The 27,496-nt window shown below is 39.7% G+C and overlaps 1 protein-coding gene and 1 pseudogene across 1 annotated transcript in view; both read right to left on the bottom strand.

Moving 5' to 3' along the window:
• ak5 (adenylate kinase 5) overlaps positions 1 to 27,496 on the bottom strand; it is a 108,416-nt gene that overhangs the window by 16,244 nt on the left and 64,676 nt on the right. Inside the window, exons 9-11 of the mRNA XM_085438601.1 lie at positions 24,988 to 25,033; positions 23,358 to 23,402; positions 7,856 to 8,019 (exon numbers count right to left, since the gene is read on the bottom strand). Coding sequence (XP_085294727.1) covers positions 7,856 to 8,019; positions 23,358 to 23,402; positions 24,988 to 25,033 — 255 coding nt within the window. The remainder of the gene's footprint in view (positions 1 to 7,855; positions 8,020 to 23,357; positions 23,403 to 24,987; positions 25,034 to 27,496) is intronic.
• LOC146687347 (ferritin, middle subunit pseudogene) lies at positions 8,363 to 9,045 on the bottom strand (annotated as a pseudogene).

The raw sequence follows: 27,496 nt of genomic DNA, 5'->3' as shown, positions 1-27,496 counted from the left end.
TCACATAATAGAACTTCAGAACTACGTCTTGTAACCGTGAAGGCTTGTTTTTAAGTTAAGCTTTAATCAGTTGTGGAAATCTTTAAGGGCTGGTTTTCTTTCTGTGTGACTGCAGTTTCACAGAATTATCTTTTCTGAAATGTAATTATGTAGTTTGATACAATGGTTTTCTGCTTACTGTATAAAATGTCCGGACTCTATATATGAGCCTCTGGACTTTATGTTCATGATGATCCATGACAAAGGTTGGGACATTGTTTGAAGTTTATCACATGTGAACTCATCAGTGAGTTTCTGAGGGGTCTATGTCTGGGTAGAGTGTGCAGGACACAGGACAACCACTTGCAAGCTGGGTGTTCACAGGACTATTACGTGTGCTTTTCTCAAAATTTGTGCAATCAGACATCAGATGGGCTTTACACTAGGGAGCTGGCAGGTTAAAGTGCATGTCTGAAAATGGCTACGGTGTAATTCAGTCACTAATTGCATTTGTTTTTAACAGTTTGTGACAATAGTGGGGCTCTACAGCACAGATGGATAAGATCTAACTGGATTTGGATGCACAACCTTTCATGGGATTTCTTTCAGTTGAGAAAAAAATAGAAACATGCAGACCGTATTCTTCAGATGATTAATTAACAGGCTGTGTTTGAAGGCTGTGGTGACATAAACGTAAACACCAGAGCTCAGTAATTCCTCCATGGACAGATTAAGGTTGAAAATCCTCCACTGTGTGTTTTGACAAACTGCAACCAGTTTACCAGGCGGAGTGAAAGGACACGCTTCAGCAATACATTCCAGTCAATATTTGTGACTCACTCTGATCAAAAGCACACGCAAGTTGAACACACATGCTTACAGCTGTGTGTGTGTGTGTGTGTGTGTGTGTGTGTGTGTGTGTGTGCATTTTAATGTGAAATGTCACACACTTGCAGCGCAGTTCAATTAAAAGGTTTTCTGACAACCACCAGCTTATTACTGATCATTAATTATGACCAGCAGAAAAATGCATCACGGCTCATAATCTCTGCAGCTGTAATGAGGGATGTGGATGCTGGAAATTAAGCCTGTATGTTAAAGCTATTTGTCACTTCTACCTGCTACTTTTGTAATGTGATTTAAGTCTCATGTGTTGTTGTTTGTCTGTTAGCTTAAACTCTGTTTCAGAGAAGACAGTAGTCATGAAAGACCAGGAGCTTCTGTGAAATCCACGGGGGGAAAAAACAAAACAAAAAAACCACTGAAGACTTCTCATGTGGCCTTTTTTAACCTTTTGACGTTTTCTGTCTCTCGCTCTCTTTTTTGCATATCTTGCTCTTTGTGGTGAACGCCGCTCGCTTTCCTGTTTAAGACAACTTTTCAATTTGTCAGCATTTTACCAACATATGGCGTAATCGCCGCCAGGCTATGTGCTTTTGGCAAAAGAGTTAGGCTAAGTATTAACTGACTAAAAACTTTCATCCTACACAATGATTGGGAAAGTGTGGTTTCCAGCTCTGGAGGTACTGCAGGTGGGCCACGAAGTTGTTTAAAAGGGAGAAATCAAAGATTTTTAGCTCATAATTGCCATTAAATATTAATTTAAAAGAAGCAAGCAAAGCCACAGGATGCAAAAAGTATTCATTAGTCTTTCATTTCTGACCTGTTTTCAGTCTGTACATGTTTTATATCTCCTCTGTAAAAGGTTAAATGAACTAAATCACCAGTTAAGGCTGTTGTTTTTAACAATCAAAAGGAATCAGTGAAAAACATCATCAATAGGTCTAATTAAGGGCTTAAGCAGGCTGCAGAATACTTTCTGATACCATAAACGTACTCTCTGGAATTTGGAAATAATTAGCAATGATGATGGGTGCATTTCCTCACATTAGAATAGTTGTACTTCTGTTTGTGTAACATGTATTTTTCTGTTAGCTGTAGGAAATGTTTAAAAAAAATAAAACCCTGAACAGTTATTGCACAGAATCACCTTTTCTGTATTTAGACAAGGACAGATCTTGTTCCCCATTTGAAATGACAATTTGTGTACACACACAGAAGAAACATAAACCACGCCAGGCTGAAATTATTAATTAAAGAGGAGTATTTTTACATGACTCAAAACATGCATCGAGTGGAGCTTAATCACTTCCTCAATCCTCTGTGGATAATCTACATGAGTGCCTCGCTCGAAAGAGAAGATACCATCACATCCTTCCCACAGCTGTCACAGATGTATAAGCAACTACAGCAGCTTAAGAAGCAGCTGTGAGACCTGATTTATATTTGGACTACTTCTCTCCTATAGATCTGTCTGAGCTAACTTCAGCAGTTTCATTACCTAAACCATCGTGTTATCCTTTAGATCTTTTCCCTACTTGGCTGAATAAGGATTAACACTTCCAATGTTGAGTGTTTCCAGCACCTTGTTGAATATATGACACAAAGGATTGCACACAAAGTTGTGCAGGCAGAAAAAGGGGGTCCAACTCAGTACTAGCAAGGCGTACTTAAAAATGGGCTGCAGAGTGTATCTGTTATAATGGCACCCAGAACACATCCTCTGCTCTCAGCTGAAACAGTCCTCTTGCTGGGCCGTGAGGGCACATCAACTGAATTAAAACGTTCTGCACTGCTTCTAGCACATGCATGAATATGAGTATTTCAGAGTTTCTTACTGGGAAAAAGAACAGCATCACAAATGCTGTATATATTATTGAAAGAAACGTACTATTTCTAATAAAGTTTTATTTGGATTTGCCACTTTAATATCTGTGCAACCACTCGATTTGTTTTAAAGAATATTATGTGCCTCGTACTGTATTATCTGCCTTGAGGACCTGTAAATAAAATATGGGCTTAGATCATCTGTCACTCTTTTGGGCTACATTTCTGAGAGTCTAGAAAATAGAATCTGAAAAGAGCCCCTTTAAAAACAATGCTAGAAAAATATAGTACAAAGTACACTATGGTGCCAAAAGTATTCGCTCGTCTACCTTCACACACGATTGAACTTGAGTTCTTAATCCATAAAGTTTAATATGATGTTGGGTCACCCTTAACAGCTTCAACTCCTCTGGCAAGGCTTTCCAAAAGGTTTAGAAGTGTATTTATGGAAATTTTTGACTGTTGTTCCAGAAGCACATTTGCGAGGTCAGACACTGATGATGGACGAGAAGGCCTGGCCACTCTAATTCATCCCAAAGGTGTTTTGTGCAGTTGGGGTCAGGATTCTGTGCAGGCCAGTCAAGTTCTTCCACACCAAACTCACTCATCTATGTCAATGTGGACCTTGTTTGTGCACAATCAATGTTGGAACAGGAAAGAGGCATCCTCAAACAGTTGCCACAAAGTTAGGAGCATTAAAATGTCCATAATGTGTTGGTATGTGGAAGAATTACGAGTTCCTTCCAATGGAACTAAGGGGCTGAGCCCATCTCCTGAATAACAACCCCGCATCATATATGGAAGAAAACGCTGGAATTCACTGAACTCCTGAGAGCGATTTCTTTCACAAATATTTGTAGAAGCAGTGTGCCTGCCTAGGGCCTTGACTTTATACACCTGTCGCTATGGAAGTGATTAGAACACCTGAATTCTATTATTTGGATGTGTGAGTGATTACGTTTGGCAATATAATGCATCTGGCCCTGAATACCTTTAGAAAGTGTTGAGCTACTCTGGGTGGGGTCCACAATCACACATAATAAAACATCCCTCGATACTATCAGTATTGTTTGAGTGCAGACTCTCCAGTGCCTACATCAATAATGCCTGAGGTTGTCTCTCTGTCCCAGTCAGCGTGTTTTTCAGTACATAATTTACCATGTCTGCACAGCCTCAAGCTCAGACAGACGTTTCACCATTATGAAATCTCCAATAAAGCCCCCTTTTTTTTTTAAGTGCTTTTCAATATAAAAATTTAACGTTAGTCCTCCCTTTTCTGTTTATTTAATTATATCCTCTGCAGGAAAAACATGTTACATAATACATATTTTCTCAGCCTGAAAGCTGCGGTGTAGTCAAGTAACTGCAAGTACATTTTTAGCATTTTCTAGATAAACTACTTCACTCCCAGGCTTTATAAAATGATAATCTATACAGCCGTGTTGTCAGATAATTATTTTTTGGATATGCTTTTTGCTCGGTGCTTATTCCTGTCAGAGGCCGACACTTGTCCTCTCACAGTCTACCTGTCAGTCAAAAAGTGTGGTTAGTGGTTGTCTGACATGTTTGACTGTCACTTCTGCTGCTGTGGCATTTTGCAGTTGCTTCTTGTACTGAATATCCTGTTCTTACATTTATTCCAAATAAGCCAATAACAGATATAATCCTCGGGTGTCATTAAAATGTACTGTTTCATAATTGTAGGGAGAAAAAAAACATTCCCCTGAAAAATAGGCACACTGTGTTCTTATAGTTTGGTTCGTCTGATACTCATTTCCATTCAGATTTTTTGCAATATGGCACTACTTCGAGAAAGGCATCAGAAAATAAAGAAAATACAGGGATTTTTATTACCGATAGGGATGCGTGATGTGCTCTCATTCCAACGGCGTCAAACGCTGCTGTTGTGTGATATGCAGCTGATTTTTCCCAAATTATGCACAGGATATTGTTTGGTGTCTGTGTCAGGATATTGGTCCTTTTTATAGAGCCACACAGAGAGATGGTGGTGGTGCAGAAAGTGGTGGTTTTATCTGTCTGAGCGTTTGAAGTCCTTTAATATTTTAATACTGATTTTGATTCTCTGTCTTTTTACATTAGCATGATTTTGCTAGTAGCACGTCTCCGTTGTGTGACCCTGTGTTTTGATTCATGAAGTCATTATTATCCTTTTATGTTAACTTTTAGTTTTATTGTTCAGGGTCTTGTCTAGTTGTGGACGCACTTCATTTTATTTACTGTTCTAGTTTTAGTTAAGTTTAGTTTAACTTTTAGGCGTTCTGTTTTGAGTTTGTTGCTCCTCATGTTTCCTCCTCTCTGCTTCTATTATGTGTATTTGTTCTGTTGTGCTTATTTCTCTTTGTCTTCAGATTAGCTCTCTGTGCTTAGGACTCATGTTTTGGTTACTTCCTATTTTTACTTTGAAGGTCCCGTGTTAGTTCTGGTTTCTGATTTTCCTTACAGTCTTCATCTGTGTCTCGGTACCCTCTTGTTGGTCATTACCTAATGAACTGTCTGGGTATAGTCTTATATTCCTGTCAGTCTTTGTCACAGCCTTTGCTATCTTTGCTGTGTGTCTTCTCCCTGTTTAGTCATGTGTAATGCTTTGCTCAAAGTGATTTTTGAATTATTGTTTATATATTACCAAAAAACAAATGCAGGACCGTCTTGTGTCCTGCATTTAGGCCCTCATTCTTAAGCTCCACATCCTGTGACACTTTAGCCCTGCACATAAAAGAATGACATTTAAATCACAGATAGAGGGGCAGTTACAAAAGTCAACAACTGGACTCATTGTTGTTTCTCAATCTGAAGCCAGTGTTGCTTTATTTAATTTGCTCATTATAACGTTAGCTAGTTTAAAATTGGAGAAGAGTGAACAGCCGGATTGGTGCCACGTCTGCAGGGATGGAGGTGCTCTGTTGGTCTATTGTGGTAAAGAATGAGCTGGGCATGAAGGCAAAGCGGTCCATTTGCTGTTCACTATATGCGCCTCCCCTCACCTGTGGCAAGAAGCTGTGGATAGTGACCGAAAGAATAGGATCAACAACACAAGAGGTGGAAATGAGCTTTCTCAGAAGGATGTCTGGGCTCAGCCTTAGAGATCATGCCAGGAGCTTAGTCAACTAGTACAGCCGCTACTCTACTGGACTGAAAAGAGCCTGTTGAGGTGATTTGGGGATCTAACTAGGGCAACTCCTGGATGCCTATTAGCTGAAGTGTTTCAAGCATCTCCAACTGGGATGATACACTGGGGCATCCGCAGAACATGCTGGGGAGATTATGCCTCTCAGCTAGTTTAGTCCGGAAGCTGGAAGAGCTGAATGAGGTGGAGAGGGAGTGTGGGCATTTCAGCTTTGACTGAAGACCCAGATAAATGGAAACAGGGCAGGGTTGTCCATGGTGGGCTTGGCAAGATTTTATATAGGTCTCAAGTGTGGCAGACATGAAAACACTACTGTATTAGTACATATGTTCACAGATTCAGCTCTGCTGTTAACGCCAGAAATTCAAACTAAACCTTTCTGAAATGTAACCCTGAGCAACATAGCAGACCCACTACAAACAGCAACAAAACACTTTTGATGCATTTTCCCTGTCTGCCCTTCAATCATACGTTGGCTGTCTCAGACGTGTTTATAAAATGCAGTGAAAGGATATTTGCCCTCTTCTTGATTTCTTAGTTTGTTCCATATTTGTTACTCTAAAATGTTTTAGCTCACCAAACAAATTTCAATATTAGACAAAGTGATGATTTCATTTATTAAGGGAGAAAATCTATCGAAACCTGCCTTACAAAGCCATTTCTAAGGCTTTGGGACTGTGAACCACAGTGAGAGTCATTATCCACAAATGGAGAAAGCTTGGAACAGCGGTGAAGCTTCCCACGTGTGGCCAGCCTACCAAAATTACTCCATCAATGACTCATCCAGGAGGTCAGAAAAGAACAAAAAACAACATCTTAAGAACTGCAGGCCTTACTTTTCTCAGTTAAGGTCAGAGTTTATGATTCAATAATAAAGAGACTGGGGGGGGGAAAAAAGAACTGAAAGGCTTGTTTCATACTTTCCAAAAAACAGCTTGACGATCCTCAAGAGTTTGGGGGAAATACTCTGTACACTAACCAAAAGCTGAACTTTTCAATTGAACTTTTCATAAAAAGAACATCACACCAACATTTAAACATAACGGTGGCAGTGTGATTGTCTGTCGCTGCTTTGCTGCTTCAGGACGACTTGCTGTAATTGATGAAACCATGAATTCTGTCCTCTACCAGATAATCCTGAAGAACAATGTTTGACCACCAGTTCATGGCCTGAAGCACAAACGCACTTGGGTTATGCAGTAAGAGAAAATTCACAATAAGTCCACCTCTGAATGACTCAAAGAAATTAGACAAAATCAAGTTTCTGGAGTGGCCTAGCCAAAGTCAGGACAAATCCAATTGCGATGCTTTTGCACGACCTTACCAGGACGATTTTGGTTGAAAACATTGAAACAATTCTCCAAAGAAAAGTGGGCTAAAATTTCTCCACACTGATGTGAGAGATGCATTGGCAGTTAATAACTGATTGCAGTTTTTGCTGCCAACGGTGGCACAACCAATTAGGTTTATTTAGGTGAGTCAAAATTATTTTTTCAATCTTTCTGAATAAATAAAATCATCATTTAAAAACTGCTTTTTCTATTTACTCAGGTTATTTTTGTCTAATATTAAAAACTGCTTGATGATCTGAAAAATGTAAGTGTGACAGTTATGCAAAAATACTGGCAACCGCCCATGCTTCCCCTCAGCCTCTATCAAACACACATGTGAGGTCAAGAGCACTGAGGTTCAAACTCATCCAAGACTGTTAGTAGATGCACCTATGATATCAATTTAAAGCTCGTACGTCACCTTAATCTTGAGTTATCGCATTCAAAACGTTTTGAATCCAGGAAGCGGACAAATACTTTCTTTTACTTGCACTGGAGATGAGTTGAATCTAATTTTACCCTCATCCTAAACGGTTATGGTTAATCCCTTTTTTTATATGTCCAATTTTTCAATCACACAACAGTTATGGAGTATTTATTGTGCTAATAATGCAAAATGTGATTTTTACAAATGAAAACAATGTAAAGTCAAATCAGTTTATAATTCTAGGCTTTGTGAGCTTCAGTAATCCCCTCATTATTTGCTTGTTTTACTCTGGACTGCCACACTGACCTCAGGCAACTGTTCTCCTCTCTCAAGTGCGTCCCGCAGGTAGCGCCCCCTATCGTTGTTAGACTGCAGCTCGCTGCAGAGCAGGTCACCCAGCGTGACGCGACGCAGGCCGAACCTCTCCTCCATCCGCTCACACTGCAGAGCCTTACCTGAGCCTGGACCACCTGAGACAGAAACACAGAGAAACAAGCAGAAATAAGGCCATATCGTCACGGTCAAGTGATCACTGAGACTAACCTCCTGTGAGAAGAGGATGACGAGGAGGAAATTGAAAGATGACAGAAGAATATAAAGGAGGGAGATGATAGGAAATGGACGATGAGTGTTTGTGTGTCCGAAAGAAGGTACAGTTAAAGAACAAAGAGAAACAGATAAAAAACAGATAAAACAAAAAATAATCAATTAAATTACATTTATTAAGAAGGAAAATGGAAGGTAAAATTGTTTCTGCATTTTTCTGTGAAGTCTTCTTTTTTTTTTTTTTTTTTTTTTTTTTTTCCAGCTCAAAAGGTTTATTCAGATGAACAGATCAGAAACATTTCCAAATGTCAGACAGCTTAGAAGCAGAGCCATACCCTGATAACATCCATCGCTCCATGTGACATTTCACACAACAACACCACAACATACAAGAACTGATGCCAGCTTTAAAGTGAGGAAATCAGGAAAGAAATCAGCTGGAGCAGAAGTGAGTTTACTTCAAAGCCTGTGTTGTTAACATGCTGACTCCAGGCTCACTTCTACGTCTCAGCATTTAGCTCTTGTCACCCAGAGTGTGCTTGTCAAACAGGTACTCTGCCATCTTGTTGTTGTGGGCATCCATGCGGGTGAGGTTAGTGATGTGGTCACCCAGCTTCTTGATGGACTTCACCTGCTCATCCAGGTAGTGGCTCTCCAGGAAGTCACACAGATGAGGGTCATTATGCTGAGAAGCCAGCTTGTGCAGGTCCAGCAGAGCCTGGTTGACATTCTTCTCCAGCTGCAGAGCACACTGCATGGCCTCCAGCCCGCTGCCCCACTCATCACGCTCTGGTTTCTTGATGTCCTGGAGTAAGACGCGACCTCCTCTCTTGTTCTGGAAGGACAGCAGCTTGTCAGCGTGCTCCCTCTCCTCATGGCTGTTCTCCTTGAAGAAGTGGGAGAAGCCTGGCAGGGCCACATCATCACGGTCAAAGTAGAAGGCCATAGAAGTGTATTCTGTCATTCAGAGCATATCTTTTAACATAACCGAAGTTCCTCACTCATTCCCTATTAGTGTCATTCAAACATGCAGCTGGCATCTAGTTGGTAATGAGTTAATGATCGATGTGTGTGTGTGTGTGTGTGTGTCTGTGAAGTCTTCTAGGAGTGGTTTTTCACTGACTTTGCTGTTAGCATCGCAATAACATTTAAGCTGCATAATAAAAGAAAGATCATCTGTATGCCGTCCTCATTAAGACAGGGGTTTGTGCAGAAATAAGTTTGCAATTTGCAGAGTGATGCAGAGGTAATATAACAATTACTTTCCACAAGGAGTAAATAAGGAAAGCACTGCATACTTTTAAAAAAGTAAAGAGTAATGTGGAGGGCTTAAAAAGGCAGAATGAACATACAAAGCATCATATTCAGAGAAAGATAAATCAAAGTGGGAATTAAACCTTTTTTTCTAACCAACCAGCTTTCATTAAGTAATTACATTTTAGCTGCTTTCACTTCTTACGGTCAGAATATATACCGGCACTTTCTGTGTTTGATAGCTTGCTGTGATGCTCGCAGGTGTTGTTGCAAGTATAATTGTATAACGTGGCCGTGAAACTGTGTGAAGCAGTCATTTATCAGCGCTAGCCTTGAGCCTAGTAATAAAACTCAGGATGTGCTTCATATTCATCATTATTCAACTCGAGTTGAATTCAAAAACAAGTGCGCTCATCACCATTTCCTTACGGAGCACGGACAGATATGAGCGAGGTGAGGCTCGCACGGTGGGGAACGACTGAAATCAGAGAGAAGAAATCAAGGAGGAAGGGCTAGGGATTCATTCAGAACATAAACACCGCCTTCGTTTATTTAGCCAGGCTCCATACGCTGCACAGACACCTCCACCAGGATGTAAAATAATGACCCAGAAATCCTTGAGAAGCTTGTTAGTGGCTCTTCTAGTTAGTTCGTCTTCAAGTCAAACCCCTGCGAACTGTCTGAGTGTGAAGACGGTTTCATCACTGAGAACATCATCTAGATGAACCCAGTTTAAAGGTCACAGCTTTGGGAAGTGTTTTACTTTCCTTCTTACTTTTACTTCATTTTCTCAGTAGGTGTCACAGTGTGCACTGCAGCCATGTTAAACATTTCCATGCTTTTAGGGTGCAAACAGCTTGCATAAATGAAAATGTCCTCAGATATATTCGAAACCAGCCTTTGAGGCTGGATTATTTCCTGAGCTTTGAGAAGGAGTAATATATAGAATTATTAGTTTAAAAACAAACAAACTGATGCATGATTTTAAGAAAAAATGTCACTTGTTCAACTAATTACAAATTTGATTAAAAAAAAAGCAATTTTATCAAACCTGTAGCCTCACAGGCTGCCGCCTCATCCAAACGGCGAGTATATTTAGACACAAATATAACTTTTCACAGTGTAGATGATGTTATATTAATGTTTCCAGGATCCTGGTTACTGAGCTTTGTGAGGAAATAAGTAGCAGGGGTGGAAATCCTTAAATTAAGGTGTTTGTGAGCATGAGATGCTGCATAGTGTCCTCCTAGGGTCATTCTTTTGTCCATTCTCAGAACGAGTTTTTAAGAATGTATGGGGTGCACTGAGTGTCATATTGGGAGCAGTGAGAAAGCATTTTTAAAAAAATCATATCTGACATGTCTCCAGTTGTTGGCTAGTTGGCCTGTATGGTCATCTTAGGCGCAGAGTTCTGGGTGCGAGCACAGCTGCTGTTTAAAGCAGCCAATCAAAATAAAGTTGGCTTAAATGGAGCTGAAACAGCTTGGTCGAGAGGATTACTTTGAACTGAATCATGCAAAGCTATGGCTTAGGCCAGCATTAAAAATGGGCAGCAGGAAATGAGTGTGATAACATAATGTGGTGTGGATTTGATAGAACACAGGAGAATCATAAAGATTCACACATTTTTTTTTTTTATCCATATAATCTAAACCTAAACAGAAACATAAAAAACATGAGTAAAGAATGAATTTGCAGCTTTGGCATGTTTGAATTCTGCTTCTGGTTTCTCTGCTAACGCTCAGTTTGGTAGAGGCTGAGATCTGAGATGCCCAAACCATCCTACCATGTGTGAACAGCACTGTCACAGCGGCGTCCGCGGTAAGAGCCAAAGTGACAGATGGAATAAATTAGAGAGACAGAGATGGAAGCAGACAGAGATGAAAACGATGAGCACAAAACAAGGCAAAGACAGATACAGCCCTGCTAAATAATGTTTCCTTAAAGCATTAATAGGTAATGTTAAGAAACTTTATCAGTTTACATGAAAAATGGACTGGGAGGGGAGATTTTTTCCTCAAAATGTTGACATGATTTATCTGTTATCTGGTGATGATTACTGAGAATGAAAAATGTTCTTGCATCATTTTAATCATTCGACAAAAATCTACACATTGTGTTTCACAATGAGCAAAGATGACAAACCAACACAATCCTCTGGAATTTATATTCTGTATGTGTTAAATTACATGCACTACCAGTCAAACGTTTGGACACACCTTCTCATTTAGTGGTTTTTCTTTATTTTTACTACATTGTAGATACTGAAGACATCAAATATATGAAGGAATATATATATGGAAATATGTAGCAAAGAAAAAATAAATAAATGACTCAAAAAATATGTATTATAGTTCCTCAAAGTAGCCACTCTTTGCTTTGTTGGAAGTGCTGCAAACCTTGGCCTTCTCTCAGTGAGCTTCATGATGTTGTAAGAGAAATGACATCTCCATTATTACTTTAGGAACTGGAGGTCAGTCAGTGCGGAAAATTGTCAAAACTTTAAATGTGTCCCCAATTGCAGTCGCAAAAACCATCAAACGCTACGACAAAACTGGCTCACAAGAGGACCGCCCCAGGAAAGGAAGACCAAGAGTCACCTCTGCTGCTGAGGATAAATTCATCCAAGTCGCCTCAGAAATCAATTTAACAGCACCTCAGATTAGAGCTCAGATAAATGCGACACAGAGTTCCAGTAGCAGACACGTGTCTACATGAACTGTTCAGAGGAGACTGCGCGAATCAGGCCTTTATGGTCAAACAGCTGCTAAGAAACCACAGCTAAGGAAAAGCAACAAGGAGAAGAAATTTGTTTGGGCCAAAAAACCACAAAGAATGTTGTAAGGGCTATTTGACTAAGAAGGAGAGTGACGGAGTGCTGCACCAGATGGCCTGGCCTCCACAGTCACCTGACCTAAACCCAGTCGAGATGGTTTGGGATGAGATGGACCACAGAGTGAAGGCAAAAGGACCAACAAGTGCTCAGCATCTGTTGGAAAACCATTTCAGGTGACGGCCTCATGAAGTTCATCGAGAGAATGCCAAGAGGTGCAAAGTGGTAATCAAAACAAAGGGTGGCTATTTTTTAAGAATCTAAAATATAAAACATGTTTTGAGTTATTTCACACTTTTTTGTTTATCACATAATTCCATAAGTGTTCATTCATAGTTTTGATGCCTTTAGTGAGAATCTACAATGCCATGAAAATAGACACCATTAAATGAGAAGGTGTCTAAACTTTTGACTGGTAGTGTATGTTATCAATTAATCTTCTGTGCCTTGCTGATTACCTGACTGACTGTTTAATCAGCTGATTCTCTTATTAAGCCCGTAAATCCTTAAGGGGAAAAAAAAAAGTTATCATTAGAAATTTCTTCATTAGCTTCAGCAGGGTGGTTTCTGCTTGTTAATGGCATCCTCTAACACCATAACACTCGTTTCCAGCCAGCCCCACTAAGTGCAAAATTACCACTGTTGCATCACACACTACCAGCAGGTTTTTCACTTTTTAAATGCAAGTCTGATTACAAGGGCAAATAATAATTTTCCGCAGAGAGGGGAAATAAAAAGAGAGAGAGATGGAAGTCAGAGAGCATGGTGGAATAAGACAAAAAGATAGAAATGGAGGGAAAATGGCTTAAGTAAAAGCTCACATTAGTATTTCACTGCTTTTTCCCCCCTGTAGCACTTCTGCAGAACACTTTTGGATGGGTAACCCGATGCAGCAGATGGTTTGTTACACCGAACCATCTGGAAAGTAGTTCTTAGAAATTGTTCGCCAAAAAGCCAGGCACTTTTTCAAATATTCTTGACAGATCATTGGGTCTCACCATCTAACTTAGCGCTCACAGGAATGATCTATAGAATTTAAAGAGCACCAAAGAGGAAAAAAGTCAAGCTGCAAACTGAGGAGCTTTGAAAGTTGGGGGGGGGTGAGTAGTGCAGCGATGTATGTAGCATGTAGCTGGCAGATTCTTACCATCTATACAAGAAAAATTTGTATTTTAAAGGGACCCACTTCCAAAAATACTTGGCAGGTGATCAGATGAACCATTTGTCACAAGAAGGATTTTTAAGTCACAAGTTACCATGCAAGGCAGTTGGTGAGGCAAATCCACATTAAACTTGAAGGCAGCTTGGAGATTTTGCTAACTTACAGAAGGTGTATCTGTACCCAAATTTATTGGATTCTTTTACCTGTCGGCCAAGTTTGATGATAGTTTTTATTCAATCCTGTTGTCAAAGAGAGAGAGGAAAAAGAGTCTCCTCTTCTGACTTTTAATTAACAAAATGTAAGTGCCTTCATTAATGTTTAATTCTTAGCAGCATGTGCAGGTGGACAGGTTTAGCATCAATATAAACAAAAGGCCGAATTATACAGAAGACCAAAAGTTCAAACCTGACCTGATATGTACTCATAGAAAAGGACACCCATGTTTTCCACACAGACTCTTTTTTTTTTTGAAAATATTTTTATTGAAAAAAGAAAACAGTACTTGCAGTTACCGAAATACAATCAACCTTTCTTAATTTTCCTAATTAACATATATATATATGAAAAAAAACAAAACAAAAAAAACAAAACACAACGCCCCCCCCCCCAGTCCCACACAGATCAACACAACCATCAAACATAGAGGAATATAACAGTAACAAAAGTAGATTTAAACAGGCAATACCTCTAGACTAGCAAAATAAGAGATAAAGGGTTGCCACTTGTGAAAAAATTTGGCTGTGCAACCCCTCAACGTATATTTAATTTTTTCAAGTTTTAAAAAAAACATGACATCTTTAAGCCACCGGGAAATAGTAGGACACTTAACAGACTTCCAATGCAACAATATTAGACGTCTCGCTAATAGGGATGTGAAGGCTATAATATCCCTTTGTGTGGAATCAAGTGTAAGTGAGCGAGCAGGAATCCCAAATACAGCAATCAGAGGACAAGGATGAAGAGTTACCCCAAGAACAGTTGACATAATAGCAAAATACCCTGTCCAGAAACCTTGTAGCTCAGGGCACAGAAAAAACATGTGGCTAAGGTGACAAGGAGAACCATGGCATTTATCACATTTATTTTCCACTTCTGGATACAATTCAGAAAGTCTAGACTTAGAGAAATGCACCCTGTGTATGACCTTAAATTGAATAAGTCCAAGACGAGCACAGGAGGTGGAAGATCGTACTCTCGCTATAGCCTGTTCCCAAGACTCCTCATGTATTCGAAATCCCAGTTCTTCTTCCCATGTACGCTTAAGCTTAACATTAGAGTGGTTACTAAAAGACAGAATAGCATCATAGAGTTTCGAAATGGTTCCTCTGTGATGAGGAATAAATGATAACGTAGTTTCCCACTGCTGTTCTGGAGGCAAAGAGGGGAAATTTGGGAAACACTTAGCAACAAAATTTCGAATTTGAAAATAGCGAAACAAATGGGTAACAGGGAGATTGTAACGAGAAGACAAGTTGGGAAAACTATCGAAAACACCATCCACATATAAATGTTTGAACTGTTTTATACCCTTGTCACACCACACTGAAAATGTCGAGTCCAAAAGTGAAGGGGGAAACAAATGGTTGTCGCTTAGAGGACCCGAGGAAGACGGCATTACAAAATTAAAATGACGCCTAAACTGAAACCAGATTTTGAGTGTGTTAAGAACCACCTGATTATCAGTGTACAGAGAGGGTCTCACGGGTAAAGAGGAATAGAGCAAAGCCGGTAAAGAAGAGCCCTTACATGATGATAGCTCCAATTTACACCACGAGGAACCAGAAGATTTTAGCCAGTAGCAAAGTTTATGGATGTGAGCGGCCCAGTAATAGACTAAAAAATTAGGTAATGCAAGTCCTCCACTAAATCTGCATCGCTGCAGCAAAGTTTTAGAGACCCTAGGTGGCTTCCCTCCCCAAATGAAAGAACCAATAATCTTGTCCAGTGAAACAAAAAAATGTTTCGGCAAAAATAAGGGAATTGACTGAAATAAAAATAAAAATTTTGGTAAGATGTTCATTTTAACAACGTTAATCTTACCGATTAAAGAAAGGGGGAGATTACCCCATCTTTGAATATCAGATGTGACCCTAGATATAAGAGGAGACAAATTTGCTGATTTAAGGCCAGCTAGAGAGCGAGTCACGTTAATCCCTAAGTACTTAAACCCAGACGGACTGAGACGAAAGGGTAGATCGGACTGTTGAAGTTGACGTGCTGCCGTATTAACAGGAAAACACTCACTTTTCCCCAAATTCAATTTATAACCTGAAAACGAACTGAAGTTCTCCAGAATACTTAAAACAGCAGGGATGGAGCATGCTGGGTCAGTCATATATAATAACAAGTCATCCGCATACAATGATACTTTATGTGTAATTCCATTACGGATGATTCCCCTGAATACAGAAGAAGATCGCAATGTAATAGACAGAGGCTCGATGGCAATGGCAAAGAGTAAGGGAGACAAAGGGCAACCTTGACGACAACCACGACCCAGCGCAAAATAATCAGAGTAAACATCATTAGTATGAACACTGGCTTTAGGGGACGAATAAAGAAGCCGAATCCAGGAAATAAATTTATCACCAAAACCAAATTTCTCTAAAACTGCAAACAAGTACTCCCACTCCACCCTATCGAAAGCCTTTTCAGCATCTAAAGAAATCACAAGTTCAGGAAGTTCAGATAGACGCTTTGAGTAAATAACATTAAAGAGTGTACGGGTATTAAAAAACAATTGCCGTCCCTTTATAAAGCCATTCTGCTCTTCAGATATAATTCGAGGAAGCACATCCTCAAGGCGAGATGAAATTACTTTAGCCAATACCTTTGCATCGGCATTAAGCAGAGATAATGGCCTGTAGGAACCACAGGAGGTTGGGTCCTTGTCATTTTTGAGAAGGAGCGCTATGGTTGCTTGTGTGAAAGTAGGTGGTAATGAACCGGTTTCCAAGGATTCGTTAAACACAGACAAAAGCAATGGTGCCAATTTACCAATAAATGTTTTATAGAATTCAATTGGAAACCCATCCGGGCCCGGGGCTTTATTAGACTGCATAGCTGTAATAGCTTTTAAGACTTCTTCAACAGATAATGGGGAGTCCAATTGCCCCGCATCATTAGCACCAATAACAGGGTTTGAAAGATTATGAAGAAATGCATTCATTTTAGCTTTATCCGTGGGAAATTCGGACCTGTACAACAAAGAGTAAAACGTTTTAAAGGTAGAATTAATTTCCAAGGGATCTGTAGTAATATTGTCATCAGAGTGTTTAATAATGGGGATCACACGCGAGGAGGCCTGACGTCGTAACTGATGTGCCAACAAGCGACTAGCCTTGTCACCATTCCACACAGACTCTTAACAGATGACATTGCATGTTGGATCAAAATCTGACAATGCTTTTCTACATTCATAATTCCATCACTTTTGATAACATCACCAACGCCACTGGCTGAAATGGAGCCCCAAACCATGACAGAGCCTCCACGTTGTTTTACAGATGGCTGTAGACACCCACTGCTGTACCTCTCTCTCCTCTGTACATACTGATGAGCACTTCAACCAATGAATCATCACTCCATCACACCTGTTGCCACTGATTTTTCAGTCCAGTTCTTGTGTCATCTGACACATCTCAGTCTTTTCTCTTTGTTTCACTTAAGAATGGCTTCTTGAAAGCCATGCTCCCACCAAGACCATATCTTTGAGGCTTCAGTGAACCTTAGATGGATCAACTTAAGGATCAGATAAATCTCTCAGGTTCTGTGTCTTTTAAAAAAAAATCTGAAGGACATGACTTTCAGATTCTGTTAATCTGCTGTCAGTTCTTTTTAGGCCTGCCATCGGTTCTTATTTCCTGGACTTGTCGAGTTTCCTCCGATTATTTTTATTTATTTATTTTTTTAAAGATCCACGGCACACTGTGCTGAGTTATGCCAAGTTTTCAGGTAAAAGCTCTTTGGGAATCACCTGGTTGGTGCAAAAATACTATTTTATGCCTGTCAAACTGTTATCTTTGTAATTTTTCAGCACTTGTTCATCCCTTCAGTTAGGTAGGATGATTCACTTCTTCAGTGATTTTATGAAACTGTGGCTCCTTGGAAGAAAATTATGAAGAAATGTGGAGCGGCTCTAGACTTATGCACAGCACTGTATATTTAGCTAATTTAGCTAATTAATAACACTAGTATTATACTATTATATAACTAATTTAGAACAAAGGAAACATGAGATGTGAAGCATAAATATGTCCAGCAAATGGCAGATATTGGAATTGGTGTAATTACAATTTTCCCCCATCTTATTTCTTAAATTACACATAATTTCTTAACTTCCAGCTCTATATTGTTATTCCTCGACTCCCTCTGATCCCCTTTTGGTGTACCGTCTCTTTAAGAAAACTTGGCTGCCTCTTGAAGTGACTTCATATGGGAAAAAAACAGAAACCGCCCAGCACTGTTAGCTTTTGGCCCAATGGGTTTACCTGTACATACACTAACCTCTATATTTAAGATTTTATCTATTGTCAAATGAGCATCCAACACTGCAGCACAGAATGTGAGTGAAATTAAGGAAAAGCTTGATATGCTCACTGTAAAGACACTCTGGTGCTGTCATCATGATTTCTGAGAATAGGGAGATAGCCTTTTTTTTTTTTAGCCTCTAATAAGTCTGAGAGATAACCTGTATCTCCCCTGAAGCAGCAGCAGCTTCATTGAAGCTGGATGATAAAAGGAGGAGACAGGGATGGTGAAAGGTTACAACACTTTCATGTAGAACTGAGGAGTCATCAAGCTGCGTCACGCAGTCTTGAGTCAGTATTTTCAAAGTTGGAATGACATCTGACGGGGCAGGAAAGAAAACCTTTCGTCCCTGCAGTTGTTTCTTGAAGGGAAGTGCTGGACAACTTGGGTGTTTGAAAGCACTCTTTAAAAACCTACAACTGCTGAAAATACAGCAGAATAAATCGGTTAATATTATTAATGACAAAACATTATGGGGACCAATTAAAGTAATATGCAGCTCTATGATTTTCTTCTTCTCTTCTCTGTGGTAGCTTTGCATGATTTGACCATGTTAAATATGAGCATCCATGACTGTAGCAGCATTTAATGACAGAAAATAATTAAAAAAAACATTACAGACCATTTTAAAGTCATATAAGCATCTTAAGCTTGATGGTTTTCCGTTTAGGTTAATTAATTGAATGCCCCTAAGCCAGTGGTCCCCAACCTTTTTTGCGCCACGGACCGGTTTATGCCCGACAATATTTTCACGGACCGGCCTTTAAGGTGTCGTGGATAAATACAACAAAATAAAACTAGTACCGGTACCGAAAAAAAGAAGATTTATTCATAACACACATGAAAAGACCCAGGAAAACCGAGTTAACGATAAAAACGATAACAAAATAACGCTGAAAACCGATAAAAACCCTGAAAACCACACATTTCATACCTGAGCCTCAACTCTCACGGCCCGGTACCAAACGACGAGGCCCGGGGGTTGGGGACTGCTGCCCTAAGCCTCTTAACAAAGAGCAGTTTGTTAAGAGGCTTAGTGGTTTTATGAAAATATACTTTATTTTTATTTATATAGTTTATTAACTCACTGACTGCCAGTCACACTAGATAAAAAATAGGATGGTGTTTGGTGGTGATGCTGGTTTCCCAATGATTGCACTAAATTTCTTTTCATTTGGCAACTGTTTGCAGTTGCAAATTAGAGGAACTAATTTCAGTTGCAAGGAGATTACAACTGTCCAACTCAGCAGAGCCGCTTCTAAAAAGACTGCAGATTCAGGGATCAGTTCCAACAACGTTATTCTATCAAGGTGTGGAAGAAGACCCAAACTGTCACCCTGTCACTAAGGCTCAAGCCTGCCATGAACTGGAACCTGCTGGAACACTGACATCACTCTCCACAATGAAGTAAGCTTTAAATTTCCATGAACTGAGAGAGGAATAAAGACGAGGCTTTCAAACCCACAGTAAGTAACAATGAATCTAACAAATGAAAGTGATCACTTGTACTGATGCTCTGATGCTTACAGAGTAATTCAGCATTTTTCAGCTCATTTTTCCAGCCCACATCTTACTGATGTGGTCCAGAAACAACTGGAAAAATAAATCTGAGTTTCTGTATTGCAGAAAAGTCTCCTGGAAAGGTTGACGGACGATTCCCCTCGCAGACAGTGCTGTTTTATTTTCATATCAGCGTGTTCTTTTTTAAAAAAAAGAAAGTAAAAAACAAACAAAAAATGAAACATGTCAGCTTCCTTTCATACATACATGACGTGCTCATATTCATAAGGGTTCACAGAGCTCCTGCTACTTTGCTTGACACAACACTATGAGCAACCTGCCGGCAGAACAGTGGGTGGTAAAAGATATAAGAGCGATCAGACAAGAACGGTGAAGGTTTTATTCAACAGCTGCCAGCCAGAAGAAAGTTGTGAGGCTGTGTAAAATGTAAATACAAACAGAAGGCAGTGATTTGCAAATGATTTAAATTCTAGAATTCTTTAAAAATGAACTCTAGACCTAAAAAAAACAGCATTTCAAAGATCTTTTTCTTTCTTATAAAAAACTTGCTCATTTTGAACTTGTGATGATCATGAAAATGGGGAAAGGAGTCGATTTCTCAGTGTGCTGCATCACCTCTTCTTTTAAGATGTCTATGCTGTTAAACTGAATTTAATACATAGTTCAGTATCTGTCTATCTGGGAACTGAGGACTTCAGCTCCTGTGAGTGTGTCTTTCACACTACTAAATAAATGATTTCAGCTGCTCAACAGTTCGAGTCTTCCATTGTGATAGCTTTTGTTTCAAAATGCACCAACTGTGGACGGTGTGCGACATGTCATAGGCTTCTGTAAGGGCCAATGCTGTGAAATACTTGCAGAATGTGGTTCAGCAATGTGCTAATAAAGAGAAGCAAATAATAGAAATAAGAAGGATGCAAAACAGACACTGTCTGAATGGCAGTAAACTAAAAACTGTATATATCGTTCAGCATTAATGATGCCTTCACGAATTTGTGACAGATGCTTCTGAACTGTGTTTATAGCACATCAGATGCTTTTTCTCTTCTTTTTGCTAGTGTGCTCCTCTTTAGATGATCAAGGCATAGACGCCATTAACTGTCCCTCAAGTTCTGTAGACATGAAGTATACAGACAACCTCTGGGATGTCAAGCATTGGTGCAAGGGACGCTGCCAAATAGTGCCACAGACTCTCCTCTGCCCCCGACCCCTCCCTGAGGTTTCTTCCTGTTAGCAAGCACTGTCGCCAAGTGCTTGCTCAAAGAGGGCCGTTTGATTGTTACCTCACAGGTAAAGACTGTGATTTGGTACTAAAAATATAACATAATTGAATTATGTGAGCTCTCAGGAGCTCACTGATCCGCTGATCCGGGTCTGTGAAAAGATCCTCCAGGATACCATCCACTGTCTCAACAGTCACATCCAAGAAGTGACAATGATCATAAAGGAAAACTAGAGAAAAATCAGTCATAAGGGCATCACAATCAATCACATTGCACTGCAAAACCATTCACTTTTGGGGGTTGCCTTGTTGTTTAACTTGTTATCATGTTGACTCGCACCAAGACAGGCAGTCGTTTCTGTTTTCTAACTGGATAGATTGATATCCCTGATGTCTTACTGGCTTTATAGTGTGTCCATGCAGTCTGTCACAGAGTAATGACGGATGCTCATTTCATCTGCAATAATGTTACTTATTAACCTATTTAGTCTTTTGCTGTTCCTACTCCAGCTTTTGTTTGAGATATGCTGCTGGCATCAAATTAAAATGGCAAAAATACAAAAAAACAAACAAAAAACCCAATTACTCAGTTTTCAAATTTTCCCTTTTTTATTCTGTTTTTAAATACGTTAACTTCTGTTTTAATAAATTAGACTTTCTATTTTATTTTCCTGACAGCACAGTCGCAGATTGTTATAAATGGAGTGAAATCCTAAATGTTATCTTGATTGGCTGACCTCTCATTATACGGTATAAAATTTGTTCGGGAGACACATCTGAGTGTAGGTGACAGTTGTTGCATTTGTGGGTGACATTTTCCTCCAATTATCTGCTGCTGCTGTGAAAAAGCTTTTGGTCTGGCTCAGCGTCTGTTTTTCAAATCCTCCGACAAACTGGTGTTAATTCAGATCAGTCTGGATTTGTCCTGAGAGTCCATGAAAAGGGATTTTAGCACTGATATATGGGTGTGATAGAGAGCGCACACACACATACACACTCAGACTACTGATTAAATAACCTTTTGGTGACCGTATCTTTAGTGTTTTTCCACGGTAGCAGGGTTGACGGTGGTTAATGGAGGGTCTGTATGTCCCAGATCTCTAATTAACCTGCACGTCTGTCGTGTCTTCAATTAGCAGACTGAGCCACAGTGCCTCACTGTACTGTCATGGCATACTAATTGATCACAAAAAACTGAAAACCTCTTCCTCTAGGGGCTGGAAGTAACACTGAGCACAAATTGGAAACAGCAATGATGCATTTTTCTATTTTGTGACAAATATTACTTAGATGGCGTATATATTTGCACACGAGATTGATCTGAGAGCTGCCTTTAGAGTCACAATGCAGATTCAAGTTAATAAAAAAATACTGACAAAGATATTGGTTGTTCCACATGGAGGAGATTGGCAACTTATAAGCACCATTTCCACTGATTAATGTGATCGTTTTTACTTGTATTAACATTATCTGAATCCGTTAATTGATTAACAACATGGTTAACAGCATCCATCAGATATATTGTCTTTGACACGGATAATATTGGGTTTATATACCTCGTGGTTATAAACCAGATTAAAAAAGAAAAACAGTGAATCCCTACATTTGACAAGCTTAACCTAGTTAATTTTAACCAATTTGTACAGATAATTATTCTGTTTGGTGACAAAGTGATATAAACTTCTCTTAGATCTAGTCTATCATTGAAAATAAAATAGTAGAAAAGAAAAATAATGCATGCACTACTTTTTAAAAATGAAATCCATGTAATGCTGCAGAGAGCAGATGAACAGCACACGGAGTCCGGCACAATAAAAAATGTTTACATAGCACCAAATCACGACAACACGGGCCTTAAAACACTTTAAATTGTAAGATGATGAAGGCATGGACAACGTTATGCTGCCTGTAAAATCATTTAGCATGACCGGTTTGGTGGTGGGTCACCAGAGCGTACAGGGCGCAGAGGGTAATTAACACCACACAAAAAATAATTTCAGCAAAATAGACGAACCTGCTACATCATGTTTTTTTTGCAGTGTTATTTTGGTAATTCATCCCATTGTGTGTCTCCTGTGTTTTAACTTCTCTTTGTCGTCCTTCTGATTTCCTGATTGTTTCCAAATATGTGTCATTCTTCAATCATATCTAATCTTGTTCACTTTTCTTTTCCCCCTGTTTGTTTCCAGCGTGTCAGCATCTCCCTTTCTGGGCTTCTCGTGCCCCTTTAGATTCTTGGTTTGTTTGTTTTTTCCCCCTTTTTTGTATTTCATGTGCTTTCTGGAGCCAGTTAATGCCTGCTTTTCATTATTTAAACCTGCCTGTCAGTCCTGGATCTGGGTCTTCTCACAATCTGAGAAAATGGCCCCAAGAGTGCAATTATATGCAAATCAGTAACGTTAGACTTCGTGCTTTCCGTCATCATAATTTCTCTGAAAGGAGGACTTATTTAGGCTATGTGTGCCTAATAAATTGCTAAATGTCAAACCGCTGTTGAACTCTAAGTACTGTAGACACGCATCAGTTTAAATGGGTTGTTTTCTACTGACAGACACAAGTAAGATGAAGATATCTGTCACTTCCTCCCTAGTCTGACTTGTGTGTGTGTGTGTGTGTGTGTGTGTGTGTGTGTGTGTGTGTGTGTGTGTGTGTGTGAGAGAGTAAATTATTAACTAGCAGCTTGATGAGCAATCAGCAGCTGCTCTCTATCACCGTGCGTGCCCATGTTGTCAGCTCTTACCCATCATGAAGATGACCTTTGGTTTCTTCTGTTCTGTAGAATAACCTGTCAGAGGGAATAAAATCACAGTTTAACATGTGGTTCAGAACCACACACCCATATACTTGTGTCTCTAAGGCCCATTTTCTGTCCTCCTAACCTGACCTTGATCATCACAAGTAAACCTCAACACCTTTTTTTTTAGGCTTAATTAAAAGTGTCCATAAATATAAAACATGCAATACAGCCGCAGTAATAACAAAACATGTAATGGCACAGTTTATTTAGCTGACGACATCTCCCTCCTGTTGTCTGTTCATCCCCTAAGGGGACTAATTCACGAGGAGAGGAATCGAGCATGTGCAATAGGGGTGAGACTCCCTTTGTGTGTGGCCGATTCGTCTCCTGTGTTTTTCCTCCTTTTGTGATTGGCTGATGGTGTGTGTTCTGTTGTTACACCCTACCACAGAATTTTAATTAAGCATATATTTGCAGTTTCCCCATGCATTACCCCGGATGCTAAGTAGGAAAGGTTTTGTGAGCAATACTTGTGCACAGAGCTAAAGCGATAAGCATTTGACTTGTGCGTTTTAATATTTCCTGTTTAGTTTTCCGAGGAAAAACATTTTGTAAACAGCGGCAGTTTGTTTACATGAAACAGAAGCTGTAACCTTCTAACTTTATCACGCAGTAAATACAGGTGTGCTCAGACACACTGCTTTTGCACAGTTGATCAACTTTATGATTTTGGCAATTGCAATGACATCATCCTGGTAAATTCATGCTCCGTGGAGGCACAGCTCACTAATAGTTATAACTCTTGTGGAATCACTGGAAAAAACTGTTAAATCCAAATAGAAAATATCAAGTGGTAGCAAAAATCTTCTTCTTTCATTTGGCACAGGCACATCTGCCTCCATCCTGCCCCTAGCATCTTCTTCTGTCACTAACCCTCTGCAAGTCTCCATGTACTACATCAGTCACTAAATATAAAGTTCCTATTCTCAACCTCCTCTTATTCCTTCCTGTCCTTTCCTCTTGCTGTATCTGAAAAGCCCCCCCCCCCCCCCTTTGCCTTTGGCCAGCAGTTCCACCCTGTTTGAAAACAGCACAGGGGGTGGTCGTCCTTAACCCAGTGCCCGAATGATCCATTACAGAAGTCACATTCCTGATGAGCTGCATGCTTGATTTGGCAAAGATTCCCATCCTGACGCAACCCTCCTCATTTATCATGAGTACACTGGCACACGGTTTCCCCATGGCTGGGTTGGTAGCAAGAATCATACCAGTAACATAATAATGAAAACAGTTTGTACTGTTGGATAATGAGATAAACATCAGGTCTAAGTGGCGACAGTGAATCAACAGATGAGCCTCCCCTCGTATTACACAATCAATACTGTTGATGCAGAACAGTGCTGACACACACACACACACACACACACACACACACACACGGCTGCAGGGAGCGGTTCATTGTGGTGAAAAATGGTTACATGACACTTGGCATTTACTGAGATGAAACATTTTGTGATGAAATGCTAGACTGAGTCGACTGCAGGCAAAAGGGACTATGGTGGAAAAGTAGGAAGAGTGTTACTTTGCTCCTTTTTAAACTGAAAATCAAATAGCAGTTATTTCCTCAACTCACTTTCTGTGTTTCCTTCGGCGTATCCGATTTCTTCCTCCTCTTCAACCTGGAAGAAAGTGAGAAATAAAGGTCTTTAGGTTTTATTTATGTTCATATTTTTCCAAAATATGTTTCAAATACTGTGTTTGTGCAGCTCCACATGCTTTCCACATATGCCCCAGTGTATTTGTTTATAAACAGATACACCCATAATTAATAGTAATAGCTACTTTCAAAAACAATCTAAGAAGGTGAGAAGTAGTTTAGAAAATTCCATCAAATAATGAGTTTTAATAAGCACATTTGAAAGAGGATAGTGAATTTCCACAGCTGTGAGACTTGGATAGCATTAAACAAGCTACTACAATCATCCAGACTTCTGGTTTCAGGTTTTCGGCCCTGCCTGCACAAGGTTACTTTCGATCAACCGCAGGAGAATTGGTGCGATATTGGCTGCCAAAGTTTCTCTGGTAGTTCACCTCAAAGGTAATGGGTTAGGCTGAGGTGAGGGCTGCGTGAAGGCCAGACATCATGCTCAAAAACAACTTGTTAATAGCTCCAGGTTTGTACACAAGGGAATTGTCATGCTGAAAGATTGAATCCTGTAGAAGCAAGGCCAAAAACACAGGTTGTCCATATACCGCTGGTCATGCCCACAGCATTCGACAAAAGAACACAGAAAAAGGCTTCTTCTTCTTCTTTGTGTGAACTGCTTGTCAGATGGTGATTCTGGAAATCACTCCTACCTCGACATATTTCTGATGTCCTATTAGGGGTGTCTGTGTTTGACTGTTCAGCAACTTCCTGAAACTGACAACCTGATGTTAACAGCAATTTTGTGGCATGATTGAAAGCACTGTGAGGGAGAGCGAGGTCTCAAGGTTTGTGCTTTCCCTTTTTTTTTTTTTGTTGTACAACTATTGGCGCTGTTCATGAGCAACAACATAGAGATGCTGCCTGAAAGTATAGACTGTTTTCCCCTATTTTAAACAGGTACCCAGGATGTTGTATTGGCTGTTCAGATTGGGTATAAACATATTTGATTTGCAACACTGTAGCTCAGACAGACTGTAAACCATCTTCTAGAAGAGATAAAGTATGTATTTGAAAAAGAGATTGGGCTGAGTGTCCCTACAGAGCAATCACATCAAATCAAATCAAATCAAATCACTTTTTATTGTCACATCACATGTGCAGGCACACTGGCACAGCACATGCGAGTGAAATTCTTGTGTGCGAGCCCCACAAGCAACAGAGATGTGCAAACACAACAACACAAACGAGCAAAATACAAGAATGGCCAACCTGAAACTAATAAATATATGTACAATATATAATAGTGTATGCATTTCTGGATGTGTATACTAAATATTTTCCTACGTGTGTGTGTGTGTGTGTGTGTGTGTGTGTGTGTGTGTATACACATTTTTACAAATTAAATAGTAAAAAAATAAAATAAAATAATAATAATAATAATAAAATATATAAAATATACAGAGTTGAATATGTGCAAAACAAGTGGCATTTATATACAGTGTGGAGTGCATAATGTTGAAACATGGTGCTAGCCTTGAGGAAATGTCTCTCAGTAAACTGTGATGGCAGAGCAACGACCTCACGGCAAATTGAGCTCTAAAGCTGGCTAGAAAACTTTGTCACTTTAAGTGGATGCAAACTGCTTCAGCCTGTTAAAAATAATAAACTAAAATAAAAAAAATCCCAAGTGTCATTTGTGCAGATTTTCCTTTTCATTACTATGCTCCTCAGCTTCAGCCATCTGGATCACTCTGGCATGCATTACCTACTAATTACTCAAGTGCTACCATTATAATGTGTTTAATTCTTATGATTTAACAGTCCGATGAAGGCAGAAGCAGACAGGAACATTAAGACCTGAATAGGTGATGAGAAAAATGGATAAAATGAATACTCGAACACAGGTGACAGTATCGCAGGTGTGATACTTCTGGTATAAGAGCAGGGACCCTTTTAGACATTAATTTGAAAGTATAAGGAATGGAGATACACTGAGGTCATTATTCATTATTTTAGGACTGTTTGAGGGGCTGACACTCCACTGAAACTGCTCTTTTCAGTCTCTGTGATCATCTTGTAATGGGATCTGATGCAGGGAATTGTTCTGTGCTCATTTTGCTTGACCTCAGTGCGGCCTTTGATACCGTTGACCACAATATTTTACTTAATAGGCTAAAAGTTTTGGCTGGATCAGCACTAGACTGATTTTCCTCCTATTTATCTGAAAGGACTTCTTCTTCTAGGGTGAGAAACTTCTCCTGCTACACTGCTTGTTTAACCTTTGGGTTCCACAAGGTTCATTCCTGGGTCCCCTGTTGTTCTCTTTCATCATTCAGTCTTTTTCTGGCATTTCTTATCATTTCCATGCTGATGACATTCAGCTGGTCATGTCCCACCAGCTGGATTGACTGTCCACCCTGATTGTTCATCCCGGATTAGTGATTGGCTCTCCAATAATTGCCTTGTTTTAAACTGTGACAAAACTGAGGCCATT

Source organism: Copadichromis virginalis, linkage group LG18 (assembly GCF_057382275.1).
Source record: "Copadichromis virginalis isolate Kocher_CV1m ecotype Utaka linkage group LG18, C_Virginalis_male_GT1.1, whole genome shotgun sequence".
NCBI lineage: Eukaryota > Metazoa > Chordata > Actinopteri > Cichliformes > Cichlidae > Copadichromis > Copadichromis virginalis.
Note: the sequence above shows the minus strand (reverse complement) of the source record. Positions and strands in the feature narration are given on the sequence as shown.